This window comes from Littorina saxatilis, linkage group LG14 (assembly GCF_037325665.1).
Source record: "Littorina saxatilis isolate snail1 linkage group LG14, US_GU_Lsax_2.0, whole genome shotgun sequence".
NCBI classification, from domain to species: Eukaryota; Metazoa; Mollusca; class Gastropoda; order Littorinimorpha; family Littorinidae; genus Littorina; species Littorina saxatilis.
The window spans coordinates 20,691,674-20,714,690 of record NC_090258.1 but is presented as its reverse complement, the minus strand read 5'-3'; the positions used below and the strand labels follow the sequence as shown (position 1 = coordinate 20,714,690).

Genomic DNA, 23,017 nt, shown 5'->3' with positions numbered 1-23,017 from the left:
TGTCAGTTTCTTGCATGTGAAGAAAATTGGTGGTAAAATGTAATAGATTTCACCCCCAAAATCGAATTTTTCGAAAACGTGTACTGAGTGGTTACGTCCCTTGAGTAAGAAGGAAAACATTTTAGGATGAATCAAATTTCTAAGTTAAATAAAACAAATTGGTTGGACAAATTTGGCCCCATGAATGTAAGGTACACAAGGTCGCTCATCAGTACTATCGAAGGGTGTTTTTTTGTTCAGTGTAGAGTTTATACTAGATCAACGAGGCCGAGAAGCGAAATATCAACACGGCGAAAGATGAAAACGTCACACCGGTTGTTTGATCAGACAATCCTCAAAATTAATTCTTTGCAAATTGCTCGCTCTTTACGTAGGGCACCAAGGATGTTCTCAAGCGCTGAGTGTTTGAACGAAAGGGTGTTTGTACTGTGTGTAAAAGCCTGACAGTATCTGTGATGGTTTACGGGAGGCGTACTGTGCCTTTAATTGCAATATTTGTTGGATTTTTTAAACATTCACAATATCAATAACATCATGTCATCAGGAACTGACAGAATGCCAACTTTTTTCAAATAAGCATTGTTTTACGGAAGCGTGGTCCGGGGTAAGTAAAATAATTGGGTCTGTCATTTGCTAGGAAGGTCTTCGAATGCGAATAGGGGGGGGGGGGGGGGGGGGTAGGTTAGGATGAGAGGGGGAGCTGGAGAAAGAAAGAAGCAGCTGAAGATTCTATATATATATACGACTAGTGTCTGTGTGTGTGTGTGTCTGTGTGTCTGTGTGTCTGTGTGTCTGTGCGCGATGCGCGGCCAAGGTTCTCGATGGATCTGTTTCAAATTTGGTGATCATATTCAGGTACACCCTGGACACAACCTGGTCGATGAGATATTTCAACACGTGCTCTCAGCGCGCTGCGCGGAACCGATTTTGGTTCCACCTCAGCTATTTTGGTTCCACCTCAGCTTACCCGGGCCCCCATACCGACACACCATAGCCGCTACACCACATCACAACGCCAAAGTTCTCGGTGGTTCTTTTTCAAATTTGGACACCGTATTCAGCTACACCCCGGACACAATATCATCGATGAGATATTTCAACACGTGCTCTCAGCGCGCAGCGCTAAACTCATGTTCGTTTTTGTGTTCATTTCACCATTATAAGTAACTCTTCCTTATCTTCTCCAGTGTTTGGCGTTTATCTCCCTTCCTTCGTGTGGCTTTCCCGTTCAGTTGTAAGTTACTATTTATTTTTAGAATGTCACTGCGCTGTCCAGAACGCTTCCCTTGCACCCGTAAGTTGTTCTTACTGTCAAAGTGAAAAGGTCGAATCAATTTATAGCCACGCGAAAAATACACTCTCACCTATCTCTATATATTTATAGATACAGATATGCATATATATATACGGCTTCTCTCTGTGTGTGTGTGTTTGTGTGTGTGTGTGTAGGCAAAAACCTATGTATTATAGAGTTCTGTTTGTGATGGGGTCTAGCGGCTTTTGTCTGTCTGTATGTTCTGGCATGTGAGAAGCCACAGCAGATAATATAGGGCTAAGAAATAAGCTCTAAAATTCTCAATCCCGTTTGACAGGACTTCGCCTTTCAAAGGTGATTGTGGTGAACCGCCACGCTGTCTGTCTCTGTCGCACCGTTCACCCCAAATTCCCGTTTCTGAGGTACTATTTTTAGAATGTCACTGCGCTGTCCAGAACGCTTCCCTTGCACCCGTAAGTTGTTCGTACTGTCAAAGTGAAAAGGTCGAATCAATTTATAGCCACGCAAAAAATACACTCACCTATCTCTATATATTTATAGATATAGATATACATATTATATATATACGGCTTCTCTGTGTGTGTGTTTGTGTGTGTGTGTGGGAAAAAACCTGTTGATTGTAGAGTTCTGTTTGTGATGGGGTCTAGCGGCTTTTGTCTGTCTGTATGTTCTGGCATTTGAGAAGCCACAACAGAAAATATAGGGCTAAGAAATAAGCTCTAAAATTCTCAATCCCGTGTGACAGGACTTCGCTTGCAGAGGTGATTGTGATGAACCGCCACGCTGTCTGTCTCTGTCTCGCGATTCACCCCGGCGAAGCCGGGTATTCCTCTAGTATCAAATACGTGACGTAATATCGGTTTTGATGGTTTGTTTTCTTGCTGTTGAGGGGAGAGTAGGGTGGGTTGGTCAAGTATATGTATCGTATTTCAGCTAGTGAAGGAACGAAACTGCTAAATTTTGTAGGATTTATACCTGGAAAAATTGATTGTGTGAACTCCCAGTGACAATGAGTAACTCTCTCTGCCTGGCTGCTTCCTGAGCATAGTTGGAATGTTTTGCTTCATAAATAAAATTACCCGCACGGTTGGCCTAGTGGTAAGGCGTCCGCCCCGTAATCGGGAGGTCGTGGGTTCGAACCCCGGCCGGGTCATACCTAAGACTTTAAAATTGGCAATCTAGTGGCTGCTCCGCCTGGCGTCTGGCATTATGGGGTTAGTGCTAGGACTGGTTGGTCCGGTGTCAGAATAATGTGACTGGGTGAGACATGAAGCCTGTGTTGCGACTTCTGTCTTGTGTGTGGCGCACGTTATATGTCAAAGCGGCACCGCCCTGATATGGCCCTTCGTGGTCAGCTGGGCGTTAAGCAAACAAACAAATAAATAAATAAAATTTCGTAAATGCCACCTTTGTCAATCTGCCAAATTATCCAGAGAAAACGTCCTACTCTGCATGCACAGAAAGCAGCCGTGCTGTGGATATTTGGATTATTTATAAGTGGAATGATACTCTTTCCCAAGCAAAAGCCAGGACATATATATGTGGTAGTGTACATGACCACTTAAAGCACAAAGATTGTAGCTTTAAGCGCTTTCCCTTAGGCTGGTTGTCGCGCTACTTTACGTGTACTGTCACCTGGTTGTCGCGCTACTTTACGTGTACTGTCACCTGGTTGTCGCGCTACTTTACGTATACTGTCACCCGGTTGTCACGACATATGTCGCGCTACTGGCTCAGTCTGTTTGGTCGGTTCCGATTACCTCCCATGGATGCGAAAACCTATTGACCTTTTTTCTTTATTTTTCTCTGTTAATTCACCAGTGGCTATGTAACATGTTACAGAATTGCACCAGTGTAAGGGTTAAAATGTTTACAGCCCGAGCTTTGAAATGTGAATGTTGCAGTCGCCTTTTAGTTTATTGCAGTAATCTGTTAACGTAAGCTGTTTGAAAAGAAACTTGAAGCCGTGGCTTTGCTGTATTGAAATAGAAGTCGTGCTATTTTAAAACAGAAATCTAGACTCTAGGAACTGCTGGAAAAAAACCTTCCATATTCGTATGAAATATAGTTGCTTTGAAGCCATTTCGGGTCATGTATCAAAATAACTGTAAAGCTCTTTATAGTTATGTGATTTTTTTGTCGATAAAAGTTTTTGCTATTGTGTGTGTGTGTGTGTGTGTGTGTGTGTGTGTGTGTGCGTGTGTTTGCATGCAAACTGAGACAAGGTTAGTTAGTTAGTTAGCTGTTGCTTTTCGGGTCCAGCGGACCATAATAGGCCAAATCAGGACCCCAACTGAGACAAGGTTGGGAGACAGAGAAACACACACACACACACACACACACACACAAAACACCATTTACAGATTCAAACAAAAGTTCATTCCATTACAGCGACCAAATGACACAAAGATTAATTCATATTCCAGTCAGTAAAGTGGATTCCACACCAGTAAAATCACATGACCACAAGATTAACAGCCAACTGAAATCAAATTAACATTACATACCCATAACACATTCTTGGTTTGCAGATACTTGTAATTTTTTTTATAAACTCTTTTCACCCCTCAAAAGGATTTTTTTTCCAAAGAACAATAATCATTTGTAGTTATGTCTTGTTTCTGTGAAAAAGAAAGAAATGCGAACTGTTTTTGCTCTTTTAATATCTTTAATGCAAAAACTGAAGAAATGTCAAGCAATATTCAGCACAATAGTCGAATATTTGATCACCCGTTATAAAGAACACCTCCCCCCATTTTTATTTTTAGCTCACAAACTTTACATGCCTTAACATACATCAATGCAAAATTCTAGTAATTCTCTCCCAACTGTACACCACATATTCACTTCAGCCACTCATTGATTCTCACAAACTCACACTGTATTTCAAGACAAAGGTGATTATAAACCAACCACACTACGAAGTAATTGCCTCCTCTTATTCTCTCTTTTTCAAAACAACTTTTTTCTTCAAGACAAAGATCGACCCCAGCACAGTGAGTGTATCTCTTGAACAAACGCAAATTGACATAATATCAGGATTTATAAGTCTGCACTTTGTGCAGTTAAGTTAGCTATTAATATTCCCATATAAGCTCCTATTTTCAAGTCTGTACAGGGAAAAAGACATAAAGCTGACACGATTGTAACTCAAAATGCTGTTAATCAGTTGATGTTCATGGGAGCCGAAGAAACAGCACAGGAATATAAAGCCAACCATGATTTTACAAGTGTGTCAGTACTTGGAACTTCAACAGCCACCAAAAAAGATGTTACATCAATGCTGGCACTTTAAGTTTAAGCCAAAGGTTGACATTCTGGGTCATCAAAAAAGATGTTACGACACTGCCGTTTGATGCCCCACAAACTAATTTTCCAAGGCACAGGAAAATAATGCCAACAAAGGTTTTACAAGCATGTAAGCACTTGGAACTTTAACTTTAAAGTTATTTGACAGTGGCACCAGCATTTCACACCATACTGGCTGTCAAAAAAAGGTTATAACAACAACACTGCCGTTTAATGCCCTACTATCAAAATTACCACGGATCTACTGTCAACGCTGTAACTGAGACAAGGAAGGGAGGTACATGTATTGATGATGACGCTAGTGTCATGCTGGTGATGTTGATGGTTTGTGAATGCCGTTGTCGTTAGGGGAAGCCGTCGAAGTCCTCGTCAGCTATCTCCTTTGCGCTCTCTAGCTCCTGCTGCTCTCTCTCCCGTCTCTCCTGGGACCATGAAAAAGCTATGGTAACACCGTCACACACTCTGACAAAATCACAGATATTACTTCTTTCTTCTTCGTTCATGGGCGGAAACTCCCACGTACACTTGGTGGGTTTTTTTGCACGAGTGGGATTGTACGTGCATGACCGTTTTTAACCCGCCATTTAGGCAGCCATACGCCACTTTCAGGGGAGCAGATATTACTACAGTCAAAGTTCTAAAGGTGGTAAAGGGACAACTTTTTTCGAGTATACTTACATGTAGTTAATATGAAACACCTGAGCGAACTCTCCGATTGATTGCCACTGAACGCTTGCCTTGGTTTACCATTTCTTCTGTATTCTAAAACAACACTATTTTCTCCATTCAGTGAATGTCTGGCAACATGTCTTGCCTCAAGACATATACAAGAAGAAAAATACCTTTTGATGGTACTGTTGGATTCTTCTTTTAAAGACTTTCAAATTTATGAGAAAATCTGGTCCTACGTGGCGGGGAGTCTTAAAATGGAGTTGAATTCAGAGACATTACGATTATCTTCTCCTTCTTCTGCGTTCGTGGGCTGAAACTCCCACGTACACTCGTGTTTGCACGAGTGGAATTTTACGTGTATGACCGTTTTTTACCCGGCCATTTAGGCAGCCATACGCCGTTTTCGGAGGAAGCATGCTGGGTATTTTCGTGTTTCTACAACTCACCGAACTCTGACATGGATTACAGGATCTTTTTCGTGCGCACTTGGTCTTGTGCTTGCGTATACACACGGGGGGGGGGGGGGGGGGGGGGGGGGGGGGGGGGTGTTCGGACACCGAGGAGAGTTTGCACACAAAGTTGACTCTGAGAAATAAATCTCTCGCCGAACGTGGGGACGAACTCACGCTGACAGCGGCCAACTGGATACAAATCCAGCGCGCTACTGACTGAGTTACATCCCCGCCCTCCATTACGATCAAGAAGTCTAAAAAAAACCACTAGGGTCTCCATAATCGAAAGGCCTTAAAACGCTCTTACAATGGGCAATCCATTGGACTCGTTTTCTGAATCTTTCCTGCCAACCAAAGTAATAAGAAGGGACATAACTGTTCAGCACAACACATCAGGAAGGTACTAAAATGCAATGACAAACTTTTGAAAAGATATATAAAGTGTTTACCTCTGCAGATTCCAGATCTTTGTTGTAGGACTTGGGTGGAAAACGCATTGCCTGAAAGAATATAATAAAGATAAAAGCGCTGTTTGCATGAAAAATGGGTAGATATGAAAGTATCACTACTCTCACAAACATGAACGAAAGCAACACAAGAAAGATAACTGTTTCAGGACAAAAACCAAACATCCACTCAATGTCTGGATTGCCTCCCCTTACACAACCATCTGTTTAAAGGATTTATTAGATTGACACAAAATAAAATCTCACTCCTCTCAGTCTTACTGCTATGTAGTCTTATACTATTTTCTCTATCAGGGTTCGCACGGTCTTTACAAGTCTTTACAGGTTTGTAAGAAATGAACTACCATTCTCATGTCTTTATAAGTCTTTAAAAATCCACTTGGGTTTGTACAGGTTTGTGAATTTCAAAAATCTTGTGCAAGGAAAATATAACATCTGTATCAATGTTCGTCTTTAGTTTGTTCTGTCCAATTATCACCAAAAAAATCAAACAAAAATAAACAATGCGTGAAAATTGCGGCAAATCAGCTCGAGTGATGTCTCTTTGGCTTTGCAAATTGCTTACATCCGGGACATGCGCAATTGGAAGTCTCAAGAGCAAAAATGCCGGGTTTGTGCTCGTTCGTAGATGCGTGGCTTGAAAATCCAGAGTTTTCGAAATGGATACGAAAGGACCCTGGAGGAAATAAGTGAAATGCTTTTTGCTGCGTCTGCAAGAAGACTATCAGCGTCGCTTCGATGGGTGTTGGAGCGCTTACGTCTCATGAGAAAGCTGCATCCTTGGTGAAACTGGACAGAGCCATTGATGCCCTCAAGTCATCGCATGCCACTAATGTTCCTTCAACCTCCCATCCCTCCATCTAAATTACATGTGTGTCTGCATGTGTGTGTGTGTGTGTATTTTTATTTTCCGGAAACTGAAAAGTCGGACAGATCCAGATGAAAACGCGTCAGTATTACTATAATATTGTTTTTCAACACTAGTCCACGCAAATTTTGGTCTTTCATTTTTATTTTGAGGGCTTTTAAAAGTCTTTAAAAAGTCTTTAATTTCTGAGACACAAATTCTGTACGAACCCTGTCTATATCGTTCTAGAACTTTTGCCAGTGGAATTTGAGCTCTATCCCTTATGCCAAAAAGTGAACTTCCACAGAGCTTCAAAAACATTTTTAGTAATTTGACACATTTGTACCACATGCTCTTTACTGACAATTCTCTCTTGCACTCACTCTCACGCCCTCACCTGAAGCTAAGTTGACAATTCTCATTAATTTCTGTATCCTCTTATTACCGTTTTCATGTGTGACTGTTGTGTATTGTGTTTTTATCCTACATACGTGAGAGAGATACTCGTGAGATAATCGTTCAAATCACACGTGTGTATATCATGTAAATGAGGTCATGTCAAGCAAGTCTGGCAGGGGCCTGTTTTTTCACTGCTTATGATGCCAAAGTCACCGAGACAAACGTCATTATAGAAAACCTAAAAAATCTGCGACTGTTTTGTACTGCGTCTTGAATTCAACATTTCATTTCTTGTTTTTCAGCCTAGATTCTGGACGGCCTGTTTGGGCTTTCTCACCTTGACAGACTGGTTGTGGATGTCGAGACAGAAGCTGATGCGCTGGTGGAAGGCGGCCATGGGTTCTCCTGTACTGTAGATGTCTGTTGTCTCCTTGGACTGCACGTAGCCCTTCTCGTGGTCGATCGTTGCTTCTATCACACCGTCACGAATGGCCTGCATAACATATAAATAAGACACATTATTTTCACAGCCATGGATGATTTTTACTCTTGCTTGTTTTACACCTTTTCCCCACCTCACAGCTGCGACGAAAATACTAAGGTAATTGTCAAAATCCCAGCTTCAGGCAAAGCCACATAGACATACAAAAGTTTATCATCCCAAGAAGAACAAGTCGAAGGCGAAGCCTTCAAGGCTCACGTAAGAAATCGACAAACAGTAACACAAACTCAATCACTCCGTCACACATACACACACACACACATAGTAAGCATATGTGACACTGTGCAAGAAAGCGAGACACTAGATCTAGATCTGTCTGTCTGCATGTAGCCTACTTACAGGGACACGACTGCCAATGGCCAATTTCGAAGAAAAAACTAGTCTCAGCCCGCTCAAAATAACAATGACCGAGACTTTCAGTAATTCCTTCGCGTGACGTCTAACCCTCTTACGCTATAATGTGACGTCTTCAAATGTTAAAGTTTCTACCACAGACATACACACGCACACACGCACGCACGCACAGACAGACAAAGTTACGATCGCATAGGCTACACTTACGTGAGCCAAAAAGTCAGGTGTGGTGTATGACAGCATTGATAGAGCATCAGACAACACAACATGTAAGAACATAAAACAGTAACATTCCTGGCATACACAGCATTATTGCAGGTTCCCAGTGCAATCATTTTAATCAAACCATGGATATGAAATATATCAGTGTAGTTGTTGCTGTTGTCACAGCCTGAGCTATGAATCTTGACAGTATTCCTGAGCACTTGCACCTGTGTCTTGACTTTTTCTGTTGCTTTAATACCAGCATTGCAAGACTATATAATTATTCAACCCATGCTTCAAACCACAAAGACTGCATCTCCTGATCATACACACTCCTAGAAGAAACACAGACTTGCAACAAAAAAAGGCTCTAGCCTTAGTTACAACAAGCAAGCAAAAGTTTCCCCAAATACCTCAGAATATAGTGGAACCCCCCTTTAACAGTTCAAGACCCCCCCCCCCCCCTTTTTTTTAGCCCCCCAATTTCTCAGATTTGTGGAGGTCTGAGAAGGGTGGGCTCACTGTTGTGTTATTGTTATTCATTGTGTCATAACAGAAATTGAGCCTATCCAACTTACCCAAAAGGCTTATCTGTCAACTATCGAACAAACATTCATCACTCAGTGGTCAAAGAAGCTTTTCCCACTCAGCAAACAACGCTACCCACCCCCATACACACAGCTACCCCTAACAAACTGCTACAGTGGAACCCCCAATTTAAGACTCCCTCCCTTTAAGACCCTCTTTTCTCAGACTTTCTGTTCATAACCTGTGTAATATTACCCCCATTTTAAGACTCCCTCCTTTTTAAGACCCGATTTTCTCAGATTTTGGGAGGTCTTAAAAGGGGGGTTTCCCTGTACCCCTAACAAACTGCTACTGACCTTGGCACAGATAAACTCGGCACACAACGCTACCCACCCCCCACACAGCTACCCCTAACAAACTGCAACTGACCTTGGCACAGATAAACTAGGCACACAACGCTACCCACCCCCCACACAGCTACCCCTAACATGCTGCTACTGACCTTGGCACAGATAAACTCGGCACACAACGCTACCCACCCCCCACACAGCTACCCCTAACAAACTGCTACTGACCTTGGCACAGATAAACTCGGCACACAACGCTACCCACCCCCCACACAGCTACCCCTAACAAACTGCTACTGACCTTGCCACAGATAAACTCGGCACACAACGCTACCCACCCCCCACACAGCTACCCCTAACAAACTGCTACTGACCTTGGCACAGATAAACTCGGCATCCTCCGGGCTGTCCAGGGTGAGCTTGGCTGCGATGTCCACCAGGGAGATGCGGGAGTAAGAGAGACTGATCATGCGCACGCCCGTCTTGATGACGTTGTGACGCAGGCGGATGATGAGGGTGTAGGTGTGGTCCGTCTGGAACTTGGGGCCAAACTTGGCCAGCGCCTCGTTGAACTTGCGCAGGTCGCCCTGTCTCACCGCTGTCAACAGAGAAAACTTGGCATGTAAACTACCGTTATTCTCAGGTGAGGAAAAAGGTTACAGGGGAGGAGCTTAAATCAAGGACTGCCCTTAACATACAAAAATTGTCAAAATGTTTGGCATCATCCCTGGATTACATTCTTTTGGAAACTCATATATGATGGAAAGTGCTAGAATCAGTTGAGGCAAGAAATGAAGAATGTTTTATGAAAAATAATGACTAGTCTTTCTAATGTAAACCAAAAATGTCTAGCATTTTACTATTTGAAATCTGAAAAGTGAGAGTGAATGGTGTTTGTCTCACATGCAATCTTTCAGGATAGCCCACCATCAGACACAAAAAACTCCCAAAACCAAAACCACATAGATGGACTGTTACTAGTCACAAAATACATGCATACGTAAATTCCACTGCTGTTCTTCTGCTGAAACAAATCTTTTGTCAAACTGATTTTCTACCTAGCACTAGCAGACACAAACAATAAGCTTTCATTCAAGCCCATACTATCCTCAATATTTCCTGAAGCAGTAGCGGACCAACCTTAGCAGGAGCTAGATATATGCTGGCACAAGGCAACTCTGACAAGCTTAATGCAAACCAGTGCAAACAATGTAACCATGATATCTAGTTCTCCAGCAACCATTTTTCATGCTGTGATCTTAAAAATGGACAAAAACCAGTCAAATGTGTGTCATGTCTGAAGATCATCAAAACCTACAAATGTGTGAAATTTGGTGGCATTAGCTTCAAAAACATCAGGAAAATCTTCGTTGTAAAGTTTTTATAAACCAAACATGACCCCGCTGTGACCCCAAAATTTGAAGAGGGGTCAACCATACTGAGGTCATGTCGGGAGATCATCAAACCCTAGAAGTGTGCAAAGTTTCAAAGCTCTAGTTTCAAAAACATTCAAGATAGCTTCAACGTTACGTTTTTTTGTCTACAGACGGCCAGCCTAACACTGCTCATTCCTAAGACTGCTGATTACAGGGTCCCCACTGGTTTTTAGAAACAAAATTCCATGACTTTTCCATGACTTTCCATGAGCCTCAATAACATTTTCCATGACTAGATCCACAGGTCGCCATTTCCGAACACGCAAACTTTTTACGTCTTGTCACTGCCAGTTTTGACACTGGCTTGCTTTGCACTGAATTTGAGTCAGTTTCTACGCAGTGTCTCTTCGACAAGCAAGGCAAGCATTTGCTACGCAGTCAGATTATCGGTAATGTTTGCTGGTCCTGTCATTTCAAAGGTTGATTTTTTTCTTTCTTATTTTTGTTAAATTCCATGACTTTCCATGACTTGAATTGGAATTCCATGACTTTCCAGGCCTGGAAAATTAAAAATCAAATTCCATGACTTTCCAGGTTTTCCATGACCTGTGGGAACCCTGTGATTACTCAGGGGAGTCAAAAAGGAGAACTTTACCTTGTGTGAGCTGGAAGTAAGGAGCAAGAGGTTTGCGCATGGTGTTTTGTCTGAAGACGGAACGTTCAGGGATGTCTCCCAGCAGGAGTTCTACCACAATGGCCAGCTTCTGAACCTGGAAAAAGACAAAAAAATACAAGATGAAAACAACAATCAGATCTCATAGTCATAAGATCTCTAACACTGCACACATTTGTGAGAAAAAAAGTGGTTTTTTCCATGTTTGCTGCATCACAGACATAAGACTGTCTTAAACCATTCCCTTCCACATAGAATTTGAACATTGTTGACAAAGCTTTTGACCTCCTGGAAACACAAAGAACCAGAAGGAAATATTCATCATACGTTGTAAGAAAAAAGAAATAAAAGCGTAAGTGGATGAACATGCATCAAGTCAGCAAGATCTGGTCTTGTGGGAGTAACCTGAGGCTCTTTCACTCAACAGTGTTGTGAACTCAGTGGGGGCCAATGGGTTAGAAGATCAAATGTCTTCAATCGATAATGCTACGACCATGCACAAAACGGCAGTAAGTATGTACACCGACACGCAAAAATGGAAAGCATTTCAAGTTGAACCTAGTGCAGAAATGGAACTGGGTTGAAAATAAAGATTAGCTTACTGTGGCGTGCCCCCCTCCTGTGTTATAGAGTGATGGAAAAAGGTTGGTTTTTTTAACACAGATTTACATACAAATCTCAACCCTGTAAGAGTGTGTCAAGATTTGAAGCTATACTATACTCGAAATAAATGTAATGTAAGATTTCGCGCCAAAAGTAAATGATACATTTTCTGTGCCACAGATTAATGTACAGTTAAACATACAGATACCAAGTGTGTTATATAATGATAATGTTTATTGATTAAAAGGACACGCTTAAGCGTCTTCCCAAACGTCAAAAAAAAATAAAAATAAAAAATAAAAAAGAATTAAAAGTGTCTGAACTCACTGTCTGTCTGAAGCCTATAGCACTCTGCTGTGGAGCTTTTCTCATGGCCTGGACCAGGTGTTTGTGAGCCTCAGAATACTCCAGCTGGGCTGCCTTGATACGACCTGCAATGAAATTGTCAATCTTATAAATCGACGTGGAATTTGGGCGTAACTCGTTTTAACACTTTCTACCCCACCTATGTTGACCAAGTTTTTTTTTAGCCGAGACCAGCTGTGCTGCAGCAGGTCACTCAGAATTGTAGTAACTGTGTATCAACACGCTGGAATGCAGGCGTTAGATGGACGTTACAGGAAGCGACTGAAGCTAACAGTCTGAGCGGATATATCCGTACCTGGTCAGATAGAGCCGTATGAGTGGGTACGAATATATATATCCGTACCTGGGAGACAATAAGTTAAACAGCTTGTAGGAGAAGGAAGAAACTGATCATTTTCATTATGATATCGTGTTTATATTTGTTCCAGGTATGGATAGAATGATAAAAGATTATCAAATTATGTATTGTCATACGTAGTTAAGATTATTTCTCATGGAGATTGATTTACTTAGTCTAAAGCACACACACACACACAAAAATCGCCAAGAATAGAGTTATGTCAAAATTCCAAAACAACGACGAAATATAATGTTGTATAATGAATATGAGGATAACATTTTCATTTGAAAATGTAAATATAATTAATATAAAGCTGTATAATGCACATTAGGGTATCATTTGCCAAAGTTGTCCCTATTCACTTAAACAATGGTATGTTCCTCTTCCATGCATTGCCATTAGATGAAAAGAAGAAATCTGAAGGAAATGATGACTGATATCTATGCTTGGACCAAGCAGCTGCTCTATCATACATGCTTACCACTTGTTATTCTTACCCTAACCTTCCACTTCTTTTTCCTTGCTTTCGTGTCTTGAAACTTGAACGAATTTATGTGTAATTTTAATGTGTTTCACGTGTAATGGTTCTCTTTTCTTTTTCTAAAGGCCCTTTCAGTTTAAAAAGGTGAAGGAGAAATAATGATACACTCCAAAGTGAGGAGCATACTACATCCATCTTCTGTGAAACAACTTGTCAGTTGTACTACCTCACCCTTCTGTGATATTTGTAAGCAAACCTCACTCATCTGTAATAATTTTCACCCCAAAACAAGCTACCCCAAAGCAAGTATTCACCAGCCCTCACCTAGATAGTAGAGGTAGCGGGCCCACTCGTTGTTGGTGGCCGAGTCGGGGAAGGAGGACTTGGACACCAGCTTGTCGGCCTGTTCGTACAGGTTGCTGTTCAGGTAGTTACGCAGCAGGAGGTTCAACAATGTCGCCTGGCCTTCAAAGTTGGAATGCAGCGTGGCTGTGCGCAGGCGAGCGTGCAGGAATCTGAAAAAGGGAGACAAATCTAATGAAAATGTGCTACTGCCATATATTGCAAACAACAAAGAATCCCCATTGCCTGCAAGTGTTTAAGTTTTGAAAATGTGACTTAAATTGTGGTACAGTGGTACCTGTGATGAAAGGACGCCCTTGGGACCAGCCAAAAGTGTCCCTACATTACAGGTGGCCTGTCATGACAGGTATACTTTGATAGAGATAATATAAAAAGGGACAAGAGAAAATGTCCTTTTAAGGGAGGTGTCCTCTCATGGGAGGTTCCACACATCACAGGTACTGCTGTAGACTGTTGAATCCAATCACTGAATCAGATTTTTAGAGCTGTTGAGATTTTAACAATGATCTTAAACATTTTCTCACTTTATAAGTTTATTTGACCACTGAAAAATTATATATGTCCCAAACTGCTAGTGCCATCCTACTTCTTGATTCTAATGGCACATCAGGGAACCAAACCTGTTGGGCAAGGGATGGGAGTTTGCTAATGTGTACACACACACACACACACACACACCGGCACGGTTGGCCTAGTGGTAAGGCGTCCGCCCCGTGATCGGGAGGTCGTGGGTTCGAACCCCGGCCGGGTCATACCTAAGACTTTAAAATTGGCAATCTAGTGGCTGCTCCGCCTGGCGTCTGGCATTATGGGGTTAGTGCTAGGACTGGTTGGTCCGGTGTCAGAATAATGTGACTGGGCGAGACATGAAGCCTGTGCTGCGACTTCTGTCTTGTGTGTGGCGCACGTTATATGTCAAAGCAGCACCGCCCTGATATGGCCCTTCGTGGTCGGCTGGGCATTAAGCAAACAAACAAAAAAACACACACACATGCAAACCACACACACATGCAAACCACACACACACACACACACACACACACACACACACACACATGCAAACCATTGACACACACAGCCACTGACCCTCGGATGGAGTCCAGCTTGTCGGTCAGCTCGTAAACCCTGGAGTGGTAGAAGTAGCACTTGGCGGCCAGCATGTCCAGACTGCGACGGTTGAGGGGCAGCAGACGGGCCATCAGCTGGTCCGAGCAGGCCAGAGCTTTGTCCATCTGCTTGTTGTCCAGCAGGTAGATGAGGGTCAGCAGATGCAGGTAGACCTCTACTTCCACCTGTAGGGGCTGGACAGCCTGCTTGGCCGAGCGAGGTCTGAAGGCCAGTGCTGTACCATTCTGCTCTTTGTCCTGTTGGGGAGAGAGAACAAAACAACAAAGTTAACACTAACAGTATACTGGACAGGTGTGAATATTTTGGAATCTAAAAGAGATCAGACTTCAGTCTCCATTAGTATCAGCAATGGTACAGCCACGTGCTTGTTGGTCCAGAGTGTGTGTAAGGCAATGCCATGCCATTTTGCTCTCTGTTCGGTTGGGTGGAGAGAAACAGAATAGCTAAGTTAACAAAAACACTAACCCATACCGGTGTGAATATTCTGGAATTTAAAAGAGATCAGACTTTCAGTCACCATCAGTATCGGCAATGGCTCAGCCACCAGCTTGTCATGCCCTTTTGCTCATTGTCCTAATCGGAGAGAGACAGAGATGAGAGAATAGTCAGGTGTACACTCACAGTACAGTGATTATAATCAAGTTAGGCTTAGTGAAGACTTTCCACATTACCACAAAGGGCTGGGCTGCCAGATTGACCAAGAAAGGTGTGATACTGAAATCAAAAGCGGTGTTGCTCCGCTCTTTTTGTCTTTGTTCGGAGGTAAAAAAAAATTGCAGCCAGGCTAACAATAACAAAGAAAAAAATAAAAGAATTTGTATACATGTCTGAGCTTAGACTTCTACCTCCGTCGCTTAAGGCGGTCCTTAGTTGAGCCCGAAGTTGACTGCCCGAAGTTTTTTTTTTACTAAAAACTCAATGATAAAGCTCTGTGCAGCCAGCTTTTAGAAGCACACTCTGCCCAATTAAGACTAGGAAGAGCTGGGTCGCCTACTTGACCGACAGGGGTTTGGAGACCAACACTACGCTCTGCTGCTCAATCTCACTGTTCTGAAAGGAGATAAAGAGAAAGAATGGCTATGTTCATTGTTATTTTTAAACCGTTATTACAATGAATGCACTACAGCACAAGAGTTCTGACTTCAACCTGATTTGCAACATCAGGGATGTCCTAGAGTGGATGAGTATAAATTAAAGTTATTCCAAGTCTGATCTGAGGGAAAACAAAGCATAAAAAATAAGCCATGACGCATTGTGATAACATGTTTGTTAAGGGCAGAATATACCTGCGCAGTTTCAGCGGCACAGTCGACGCACGGCCTATTATTTATGCCGCGATAGGGATTATGACGAGTACTTGGCCTGTTTTCCTTTCACGCAACGGGTATCGGGATGGGATAAGCTGCGGTGCGTCGTCGGTCCTGCTGAAGTTACATATATGTGAGCGAAGCCCCTTACCTCTGTCAAAAACTGCAACAGATCCTCTTTGCGTTGAGCCGCCTCTGGCACTGTCAAATAGCCGGTGATAAGACGACGCAGGACTCTAGGTGACAACTTCCGACGTGTATTGACCAAGCTGCGCATAACACGTGCCATAAAACGCGGCTCCTTCGTGCTAATGGCCTTCTCGATGTGACGAATCTGCTCTCTGATATCTGACAACAGAAAACATATATGTATTATAAATTTATGTAGCAGTAAAATGATGTTGTCCTTGTTATAAAAGTTGTATGTCAAAAGGATACACTTAAAGGATTTTTTTTCTGACAGTCACACATGTATACGCACACAAACACACACGCAACTGCTACCTTGGCAATGGTATCGTCTATAAATATGATGCACTCAAGAATTTGAGGAAGTGACGCTGATCAAAACACAAACTCTGCACTGCTTGGTATAATACACCGTGCCAGCATTGCCACAACCTTTTATTGAGATGCTTTTAATATTTTACCTGTTGGTATGTGGGAGGTGTGTTTATAACCTGCCCTGTTATTGAGTGCTATATGTCTTATGTAAAAACAATGTCCTGTTTGTATTATTGTTATGTACCACGCCTGAATTTCTCTATGAGATAATAAAGTATTCTTATTCTTATTCTTATTCATACTATTAACGAATGATGAAACTGTGTGTGCTCTCATAGTCATAGTTTTCTTTTCTTTTCTCTTGAGTTGCACTTGCAAAAGGTACTCACCCACACCATCATAGTTTTGTCCAAGACATTATCTACTTCACTACATGCACAGGGGCTCACATCCACATCAGACATACACGGATATTTTTTCCAAATGTTCTATACATTTTTCATGCAACTGCAAGAGGACATGTGTCATTGTTTTTGTCACAAAGTGGTCATTGTCCGATTATGCTTTCATTTGATCCGGACATTGTCAGTCCTTTCCAATTTAGTATACAGTAGTTTGATTTTTTGCAATTATAATATTGATGTTTTGCGAAGCAATGTGTCTCTCCAAGCAGACGAAACTTGGGGAGACGTTATGTGCTTTTTATAGAGAAGAGCTTCCAAGGGGCGCAACTCTGAATGCTCCAAACCGGTTGACAGTTGCCTCCCTTCGCGTTTTTTTCTCCTCAGAAAAAGCAACATGCCGCCAAAAGAAAATTGGTGCCAGAAAAAGGCCACAAGCAATTGTACTTCAAATCTCTGCCTTCATCAGCGGCTAGTACCACTCAAACTGAGCTCCCTCCGGCCTCTTATGAAACCGTTGCTCTAGAAAGTGAAACTTCGGCGCCGAAGAAAGACGTTACCCCCTCCCCCACTCCTGCGCGTGGCTTCGTTTCAAGCTGGCCGACTTCATTCCCGTGGGTGTCACACAGGGAATTGTCGTCATTAGCTCAGAGACAGAACAACACGTTTTTATAACTTTGATTTGTTAAATTGTTCTGTTACCTTTTTGCCAAGAAAATTATTTTATTTGTTCTGTTACCTTTGTGACAAGAAACTAGTCAAGTTTGATTAAATGTACGTTTTGTTCGAAATTGTTGCGAAAAAAAGGTGTCCTATTGATTTATTTTTGTTCAGGACAAATGTCCTATCACTTTTGCATTGTCCGTGCCACCTCTCATTGATCATTGGATGTGAGCCCCTGCAGGCTGCATGCATGTACCCTCCTGCACATTGTCACAAAGATGTGGGTATGATATTTGTGATGTGCAACCACGTCGTGTTTTTAACCTCCCTAAGTATTGAATTGCGATGCGTAGGGGACGGGAGAAGCGATATCACGAGTTTTGTGCGTTGCAAGAGAAAACCCTAGTTTGACATGAGTTGTGTTTATGAGAAATGTAGCTGGTCTGGGTTTAATAACGTCACAGCGTTTAAGATTCTCAACCGAGAAGGTTGTCAGCGCGTGTCGGTCTTGTTCGGGGAACAAGCACTCTTTCAAGAGACGGGTCTCTTAAGGTAAATGATTTACTATCAGACCTGGGAACCCCTGTTTTGCACCTAGAGTATTCTCAAACAAACTTGGTGTATTTTCAGAAAAATGAGCGTACTCCACACAGCATTTGAACATCCATGATTCAAACATGCTTCACACGCGTCCGCCACATCGTTAATTAAGTTTACCTATACATGTACATTTAAAACAAATCCTTTTTTCAATTTTTACTGACAAAAACTGTAATCATGTGTCAAAATACAGGATCCGCTTCAAGATGGGCTTGTGAAGAAAAGTAGTCTAGGAATTTTTCTTGTCGTATTTTTTCCCCACTGACCGTACTGATCGTATTCTCGACAATCATGCGTACAGAATACGGCGAAATCGTATGGGTTCCCAGGTCTGTACTATGTTGTATATTATTGAAGTTGGAATACATAGCTGGAATGTAACGGTTAGTGGATACAAAGTGCACTAAATTCTAGTGTGCAGTTTTAAGAGAATTCTTGTTGTGACTGTATCACGGTTTTTGTTGGGAAATTTCTTGAACATAAATGTTACGCATTTTATTATGTTTAAGACGGTGATGCTATGTAGGGCAGTGTTATTCATAGATTAAGTATAGCTTGGATATTGAATGTGGACGGAATGTGAATGTAGAATGAACGAGAATGTATGAGATGATACATGAACGTTTTGGGAAGAAGATATGGTTTAAGAGAATGTTGTATTAAGACTTGGGTTAATTCTTTAGGAGTTTCCATGAGGAGTTTTCCATGGCGTGGACAAGGGACGGACCTTACACGGGAGAATGCGGGGCGATGGTGGGGGAAGAGACCACATCGGCGCAGAGATGGCTAGACGGCGGAGTCTTCATCGTTACTGGTCGTAGAGACGACGGTTTATTTCGCTAATGGCGGAAGTGTTTCTCGGGGAGAAACGTGAAAAATACAGGATCCGCTTCAAGATGGGCTTGTGAAGAAAAGTAGTCTTGGCACCTATAAGGAGAGTTCTGGGAATTCATCATCTACGGGATTCAGCGACACAAGGATGTGTAAATGACGACATGCAGTGAGCCGTGATACGAACTCGTGAGTGTCTGTCAGCACCTTATCTTGTGCGTTAATCTATCTTTGAGAAAGTATCTTTATACTATGTATTTACATGCATTGAGTGAATGCTAGTATATGTTTGTGTGAACTGTGTGTTCGAGAAGTTGATTCGTATTGATGTATTTGAAGTGAAGAATTGTGTTATATGTTGGTGAGGAAATAATAAGTCTGCATCCTCCCAAAATTCTGTGTTTGGAGTGTTTGGTGTGAAGATTGAAGTCAGTGTAATAAGATAGGGCAGAACACGTTTACAGAAAAGAAAATCCTTTATTCACACTACAATCCACTTCATGACACACATTTTGTGCACTGATTGTTGTTTTAAAATTCAGATTCTCTAATACGTTGTTGTGTGGGGAGAGGGGGGACCTAGAAGCTGTCGATGTTAAAAAAAAAAACTAGGTGCTCTCAGTCTGACTCTGTATTCCATTTCTAATTTGATTATATTTGCTGTGACATCCTCCTCTCATTTGCCTTGAACTCAAGATTACTAGGTAACGGATGTATAATTTATGGTTAATCATTCTGGACATTTGATCATATCAAAGATTACCTTCAAGTGTTAGCAAATCCGGGTGCTTCTTCACTTCTTCTTTCTTCTCCTCCTCCTTGTCTTTTCCATCAACAGAACTTCCACCAGGACTCGAAACGTCCTTCATTTCCACATCTGCTGGATTATTTTTCACCATTTTGAATCAGTATGTCACACCAGTAGCAGACAAATAAATAACGAAGGCCAAATCGAAATACAAGAGGTAACAACAATAATACACTTCAGAGAGTACGAATCCTCGTTGTCGGCATGATCAGCAAGTTTGGATTATCATGGCGGCTTCGAAGGTTCGCACTCACTGCAAGTGGACAGAGAGGATTGGGTAATTACTTTTGTAAAATACTTCCTCAAACTAAGCAATATTTGGTCGGATTTATTCATAAACATATTTAAATTAAGTCTGCTCCGTGTTAATATTAAATGAAAACATATTACTGTATTGCCCGTGGCATAACCCGGATCCGACGAGCACGCAGGCTCCATAACCGACGAGTCGGTTTCGAAGACATGGGGACTCGAGAACCGACGGTTCGTCAATAAGACGTAGGAGAATGAATGGCCTTTCCAGTCATATATATTACTGATTTTTATAATAAACGGACTCATCACAAAGAGCTGCGTTCAAATGCATCAGCCTAGCAAGTTTTGTTCATAACGCATAGTATAGAAAACACTGAAAAACGGTCTTGTGACGGTGTGGCGCACGTTATATGTCAAGTCAGCACCGCCCTGATATGGCCCTGGGTTCGTGGTCGGCTGGGAGTTAAGCAAACAAATAAACAATCTCTCTCTCTCTCTCTCTCTCTCTCTCTCTCTCTCTCTCTCTCTCTCTCTCTCTCTCTCTTTCACTCTCTTTCTTTCGTCTTATTCAAAGTGTTCTTACATTTGTGTGTCATATGAATTAAAGACTTTTTTTGTGTGAATTTAATTACTTGCTATAAGAGGTTCGGAAAGACTATGCCATGCATGAGTCACTCTGGTTGAATCGGAGGTGAATAAGAAAGGTATGGCCTCGTGATTATAAAAGACACATGATCAGGTGACCCACAGACGTAAAATATCACCTTTGAAGACGTTCATAGTTTCTTTTGTCAACGGCCCAATAGATAGCGGAGGCACCTAATATAACCAGACTAAATTACATCACGCGGAGGCACCTATCCACATTTTGAACGGTTTCAAAAATATAATGATGAAGTGTATGAAAGTGCTGAGACTGAAAGTCGCCGCCACATTTTGAGGACTTGTCAGTCACGGAATAGAAAATGTTTCAAGACAAATGATGTCATTCAGGGGTTACACTCATTTAGTTTCTTCAAATTAACCATCACATTTTAACAAAATTGAGAAAATATAGTAACTCTCCTTAACAAGATTTAATTTCTGTTTATGAAATCTTTAGAAAAACTTCCGCAAAACAATGTAATGTAATGTTGGACTTCAAATTCTTCATTTACCCCAAACACAAAATGGAAGACATACTCAGTGTCTTATCGATAGGATTTGAACAGATGTTTTGAACACACCCAAGCCAAGAATCGGGCGGCGGAGGCTTTTTTTTCTCGGGAGTCCGGAAACCGGCGGAGGCGCACGCTCGGTATAGCCTTGATATACGGGGTTTCACTATCAGTTTCGTTTTCGGTGCATTTAGCCGCGTAGGCGAGTATATGAGTGTATACATTGCCACAAGAAGACATCCGCTTGCTTGCACTCATGCTTTGTATTATTAGACCGGATGGAGCAGAAAACAACACGGCGCGTTGAAAATGATGCTTTAATTGTTCAGGTGTGAATTTGGCGCCTGTGCATAAACCATCTATATAGGCATCACTGAGTCGGACCAGAGTCAGGCTTTCTGTACTTTTTCATTGATCACCGTAACAGCCTTGTTATGTGTTATGTTTAAGAGTTAATTGCTGCTCTCATTGATCTGCTGTTGACGTGAGGAGGTTGGAAATGTAAATACAGTAGTGTGTGTGTCCAGGTGATATCTGAAAGTATGGGGGGGGGGGGGGGAGTTGATATGGCTTCAGAGGCTCCCCCGGACTGAAACTGATCGGCGTATGCTGCCTGGATGGCGGGGTAAAAACGGTCATACACGTAAAAACCCACTCATGCAAAAACATGAGTGAACGTGGGAGTTTCAGCCCATGAATAAAGAAGAAGAAGCTTCAGAGGCGCACCATAGGTGCGCATTATGTTTTCATATCAGTCTGTTGTGACATCACCCGGCGGCTGGACATCAGTTTTCATACCGACTTTGCTTAGTGTCTTCTGGGAACACTGTGTCACTGATATTGGCATTGCTTGTTGTTCTCTTGTTAAGCCGTGCCTTTATGTTAAATCGCCCATGTTTCTTCTCTTTCTTTAGTTATTTTTAACATTGAATGTCTGCAGTACCGTGATTTCCTTTCTGAAAGCCGCGTCAGGAGGGCGAGCTCAATGTGCGCTTAAGTGGGCTAAGTGTGCTGATAAGCCGGATACATCCGTGAATGTTTGGAAATAGATGTACGTGATTTGTTAACTGTTATGTGCATGGAAAAAATACAACTTGATTTTATTTTAGTCACGATGGATACCTAGTTGATTGATCACATCATTGTTATTCGTTATTATTATTCATTTTAATTAAATTAAACCATCATATTTCACGTTGGGCACATTCTAAGATAAGTCCCAGCATTATTTCTATACTTTTGTTCTGCCGTGTCTCTTGTTTGTCCGTTTTTAAAGGCCGTTGTTTCGAGGTTCTTGTGGACGTGTCAGTTGTCTCGCCCTGAACTTACTTCCTGGTCGGGCCCGTTGTAACGCGTTCAGCAGGCATTCAGCGGCTTTCTCATTCGGCCTCGTTGATCTTGTATAAACTCCACACTGAAAAGGCCTCCTCCCTTCCATAGTACTGATGAAAGAGCTTATCTTTACATTGGGTAACATTTGTTCAACCAACATTTTTAATTTAAACTTCGAAAATAATTTGCTTCATCCTAAAATTCCTTCCCTTCCGAGTCCGCATTCAAGGGACGTAACCACTCGAACGGTGTACGTTTTCGAAGAAATCGAAGTTTGGGGTGAAATCTATTAAATTTCACCACCAATTTCCTTCACTTGCAAGAAACTGACATGCTTTTCTTCCCTACCTTTTGAATAAATGTACTTCTTTAATTTGACCAGGAAACAACATTTCAGTCTCAAGTATAAATATATATCGAATGAGAAAGCTGAATGCCTGAGAAAGCTGAACGCGTTACACCGGGTAGGCTA

At 41.9% G+C, this 23,017-nt stretch overlaps 1 protein-coding gene and 1 long non-coding RNA gene across 2 annotated transcripts in view; one reads left to right on the top strand and one right to left on the bottom strand.

Annotated features, from left to right (window-relative positions):
* The window catches only part of LOC138947338 (uncharacterized), a 120,209-nt gene that overhangs the window by 48,037 nt on the left and 49,155 nt on the right, over positions 1-23,017 (top strand). The window lies entirely within an intron of this gene.
* Positions 3,633-20,045, bottom strand: LOC138947330 (26S proteasome non-ATPase regulatory subunit 3-like). Its single transcript, XM_070318778.1, has 10 exons — positions 19,757-20,045; positions 16,146-16,342; positions 14,646-14,923; positions 13,521-13,711; positions 12,337-12,440; positions 11,389-11,503; positions 9,732-9,955; positions 7,760-7,915; positions 6,159-6,209; positions 3,633-5,007 (listed from the first exon to the last, which is right to left on the bottom strand). Exons 1-10 carry the CDS (start codon positions 19,890-19,892, stop codon positions 4,930-4,932), a joined length of 1,530 nt encoding a protein of 509 aa, XP_070174879.1. The 5' UTR covers positions 19,893-20,045; the 3' UTR covers positions 3,633-4,929.

Bases quoted from the DNA above. Each gene is read 5' to 3' on its own strand.
- LOC138947330 (XM_070318778.1), bottom strand. From the start codon at position 19,892: ATGGTGAAAAATAATCCAGCAGATGTGGAAATGAAGGACGTTTCGAGT. The intron at 16,343-19,756 runs GTAATCTTTGAT...TTCTGTTGTCAG, and splicing joins GGATTTGCTAACACTTGAAG to ATATCAGAGAGCAGATTCGT. The intron at 13,712-14,645 runs GTCAGTGGCTGT...TCCCTTTTTCAG, and splicing joins AAGCTGGACTCCATCCGAGG to ATTCCTGCACGCTCGCCTGC.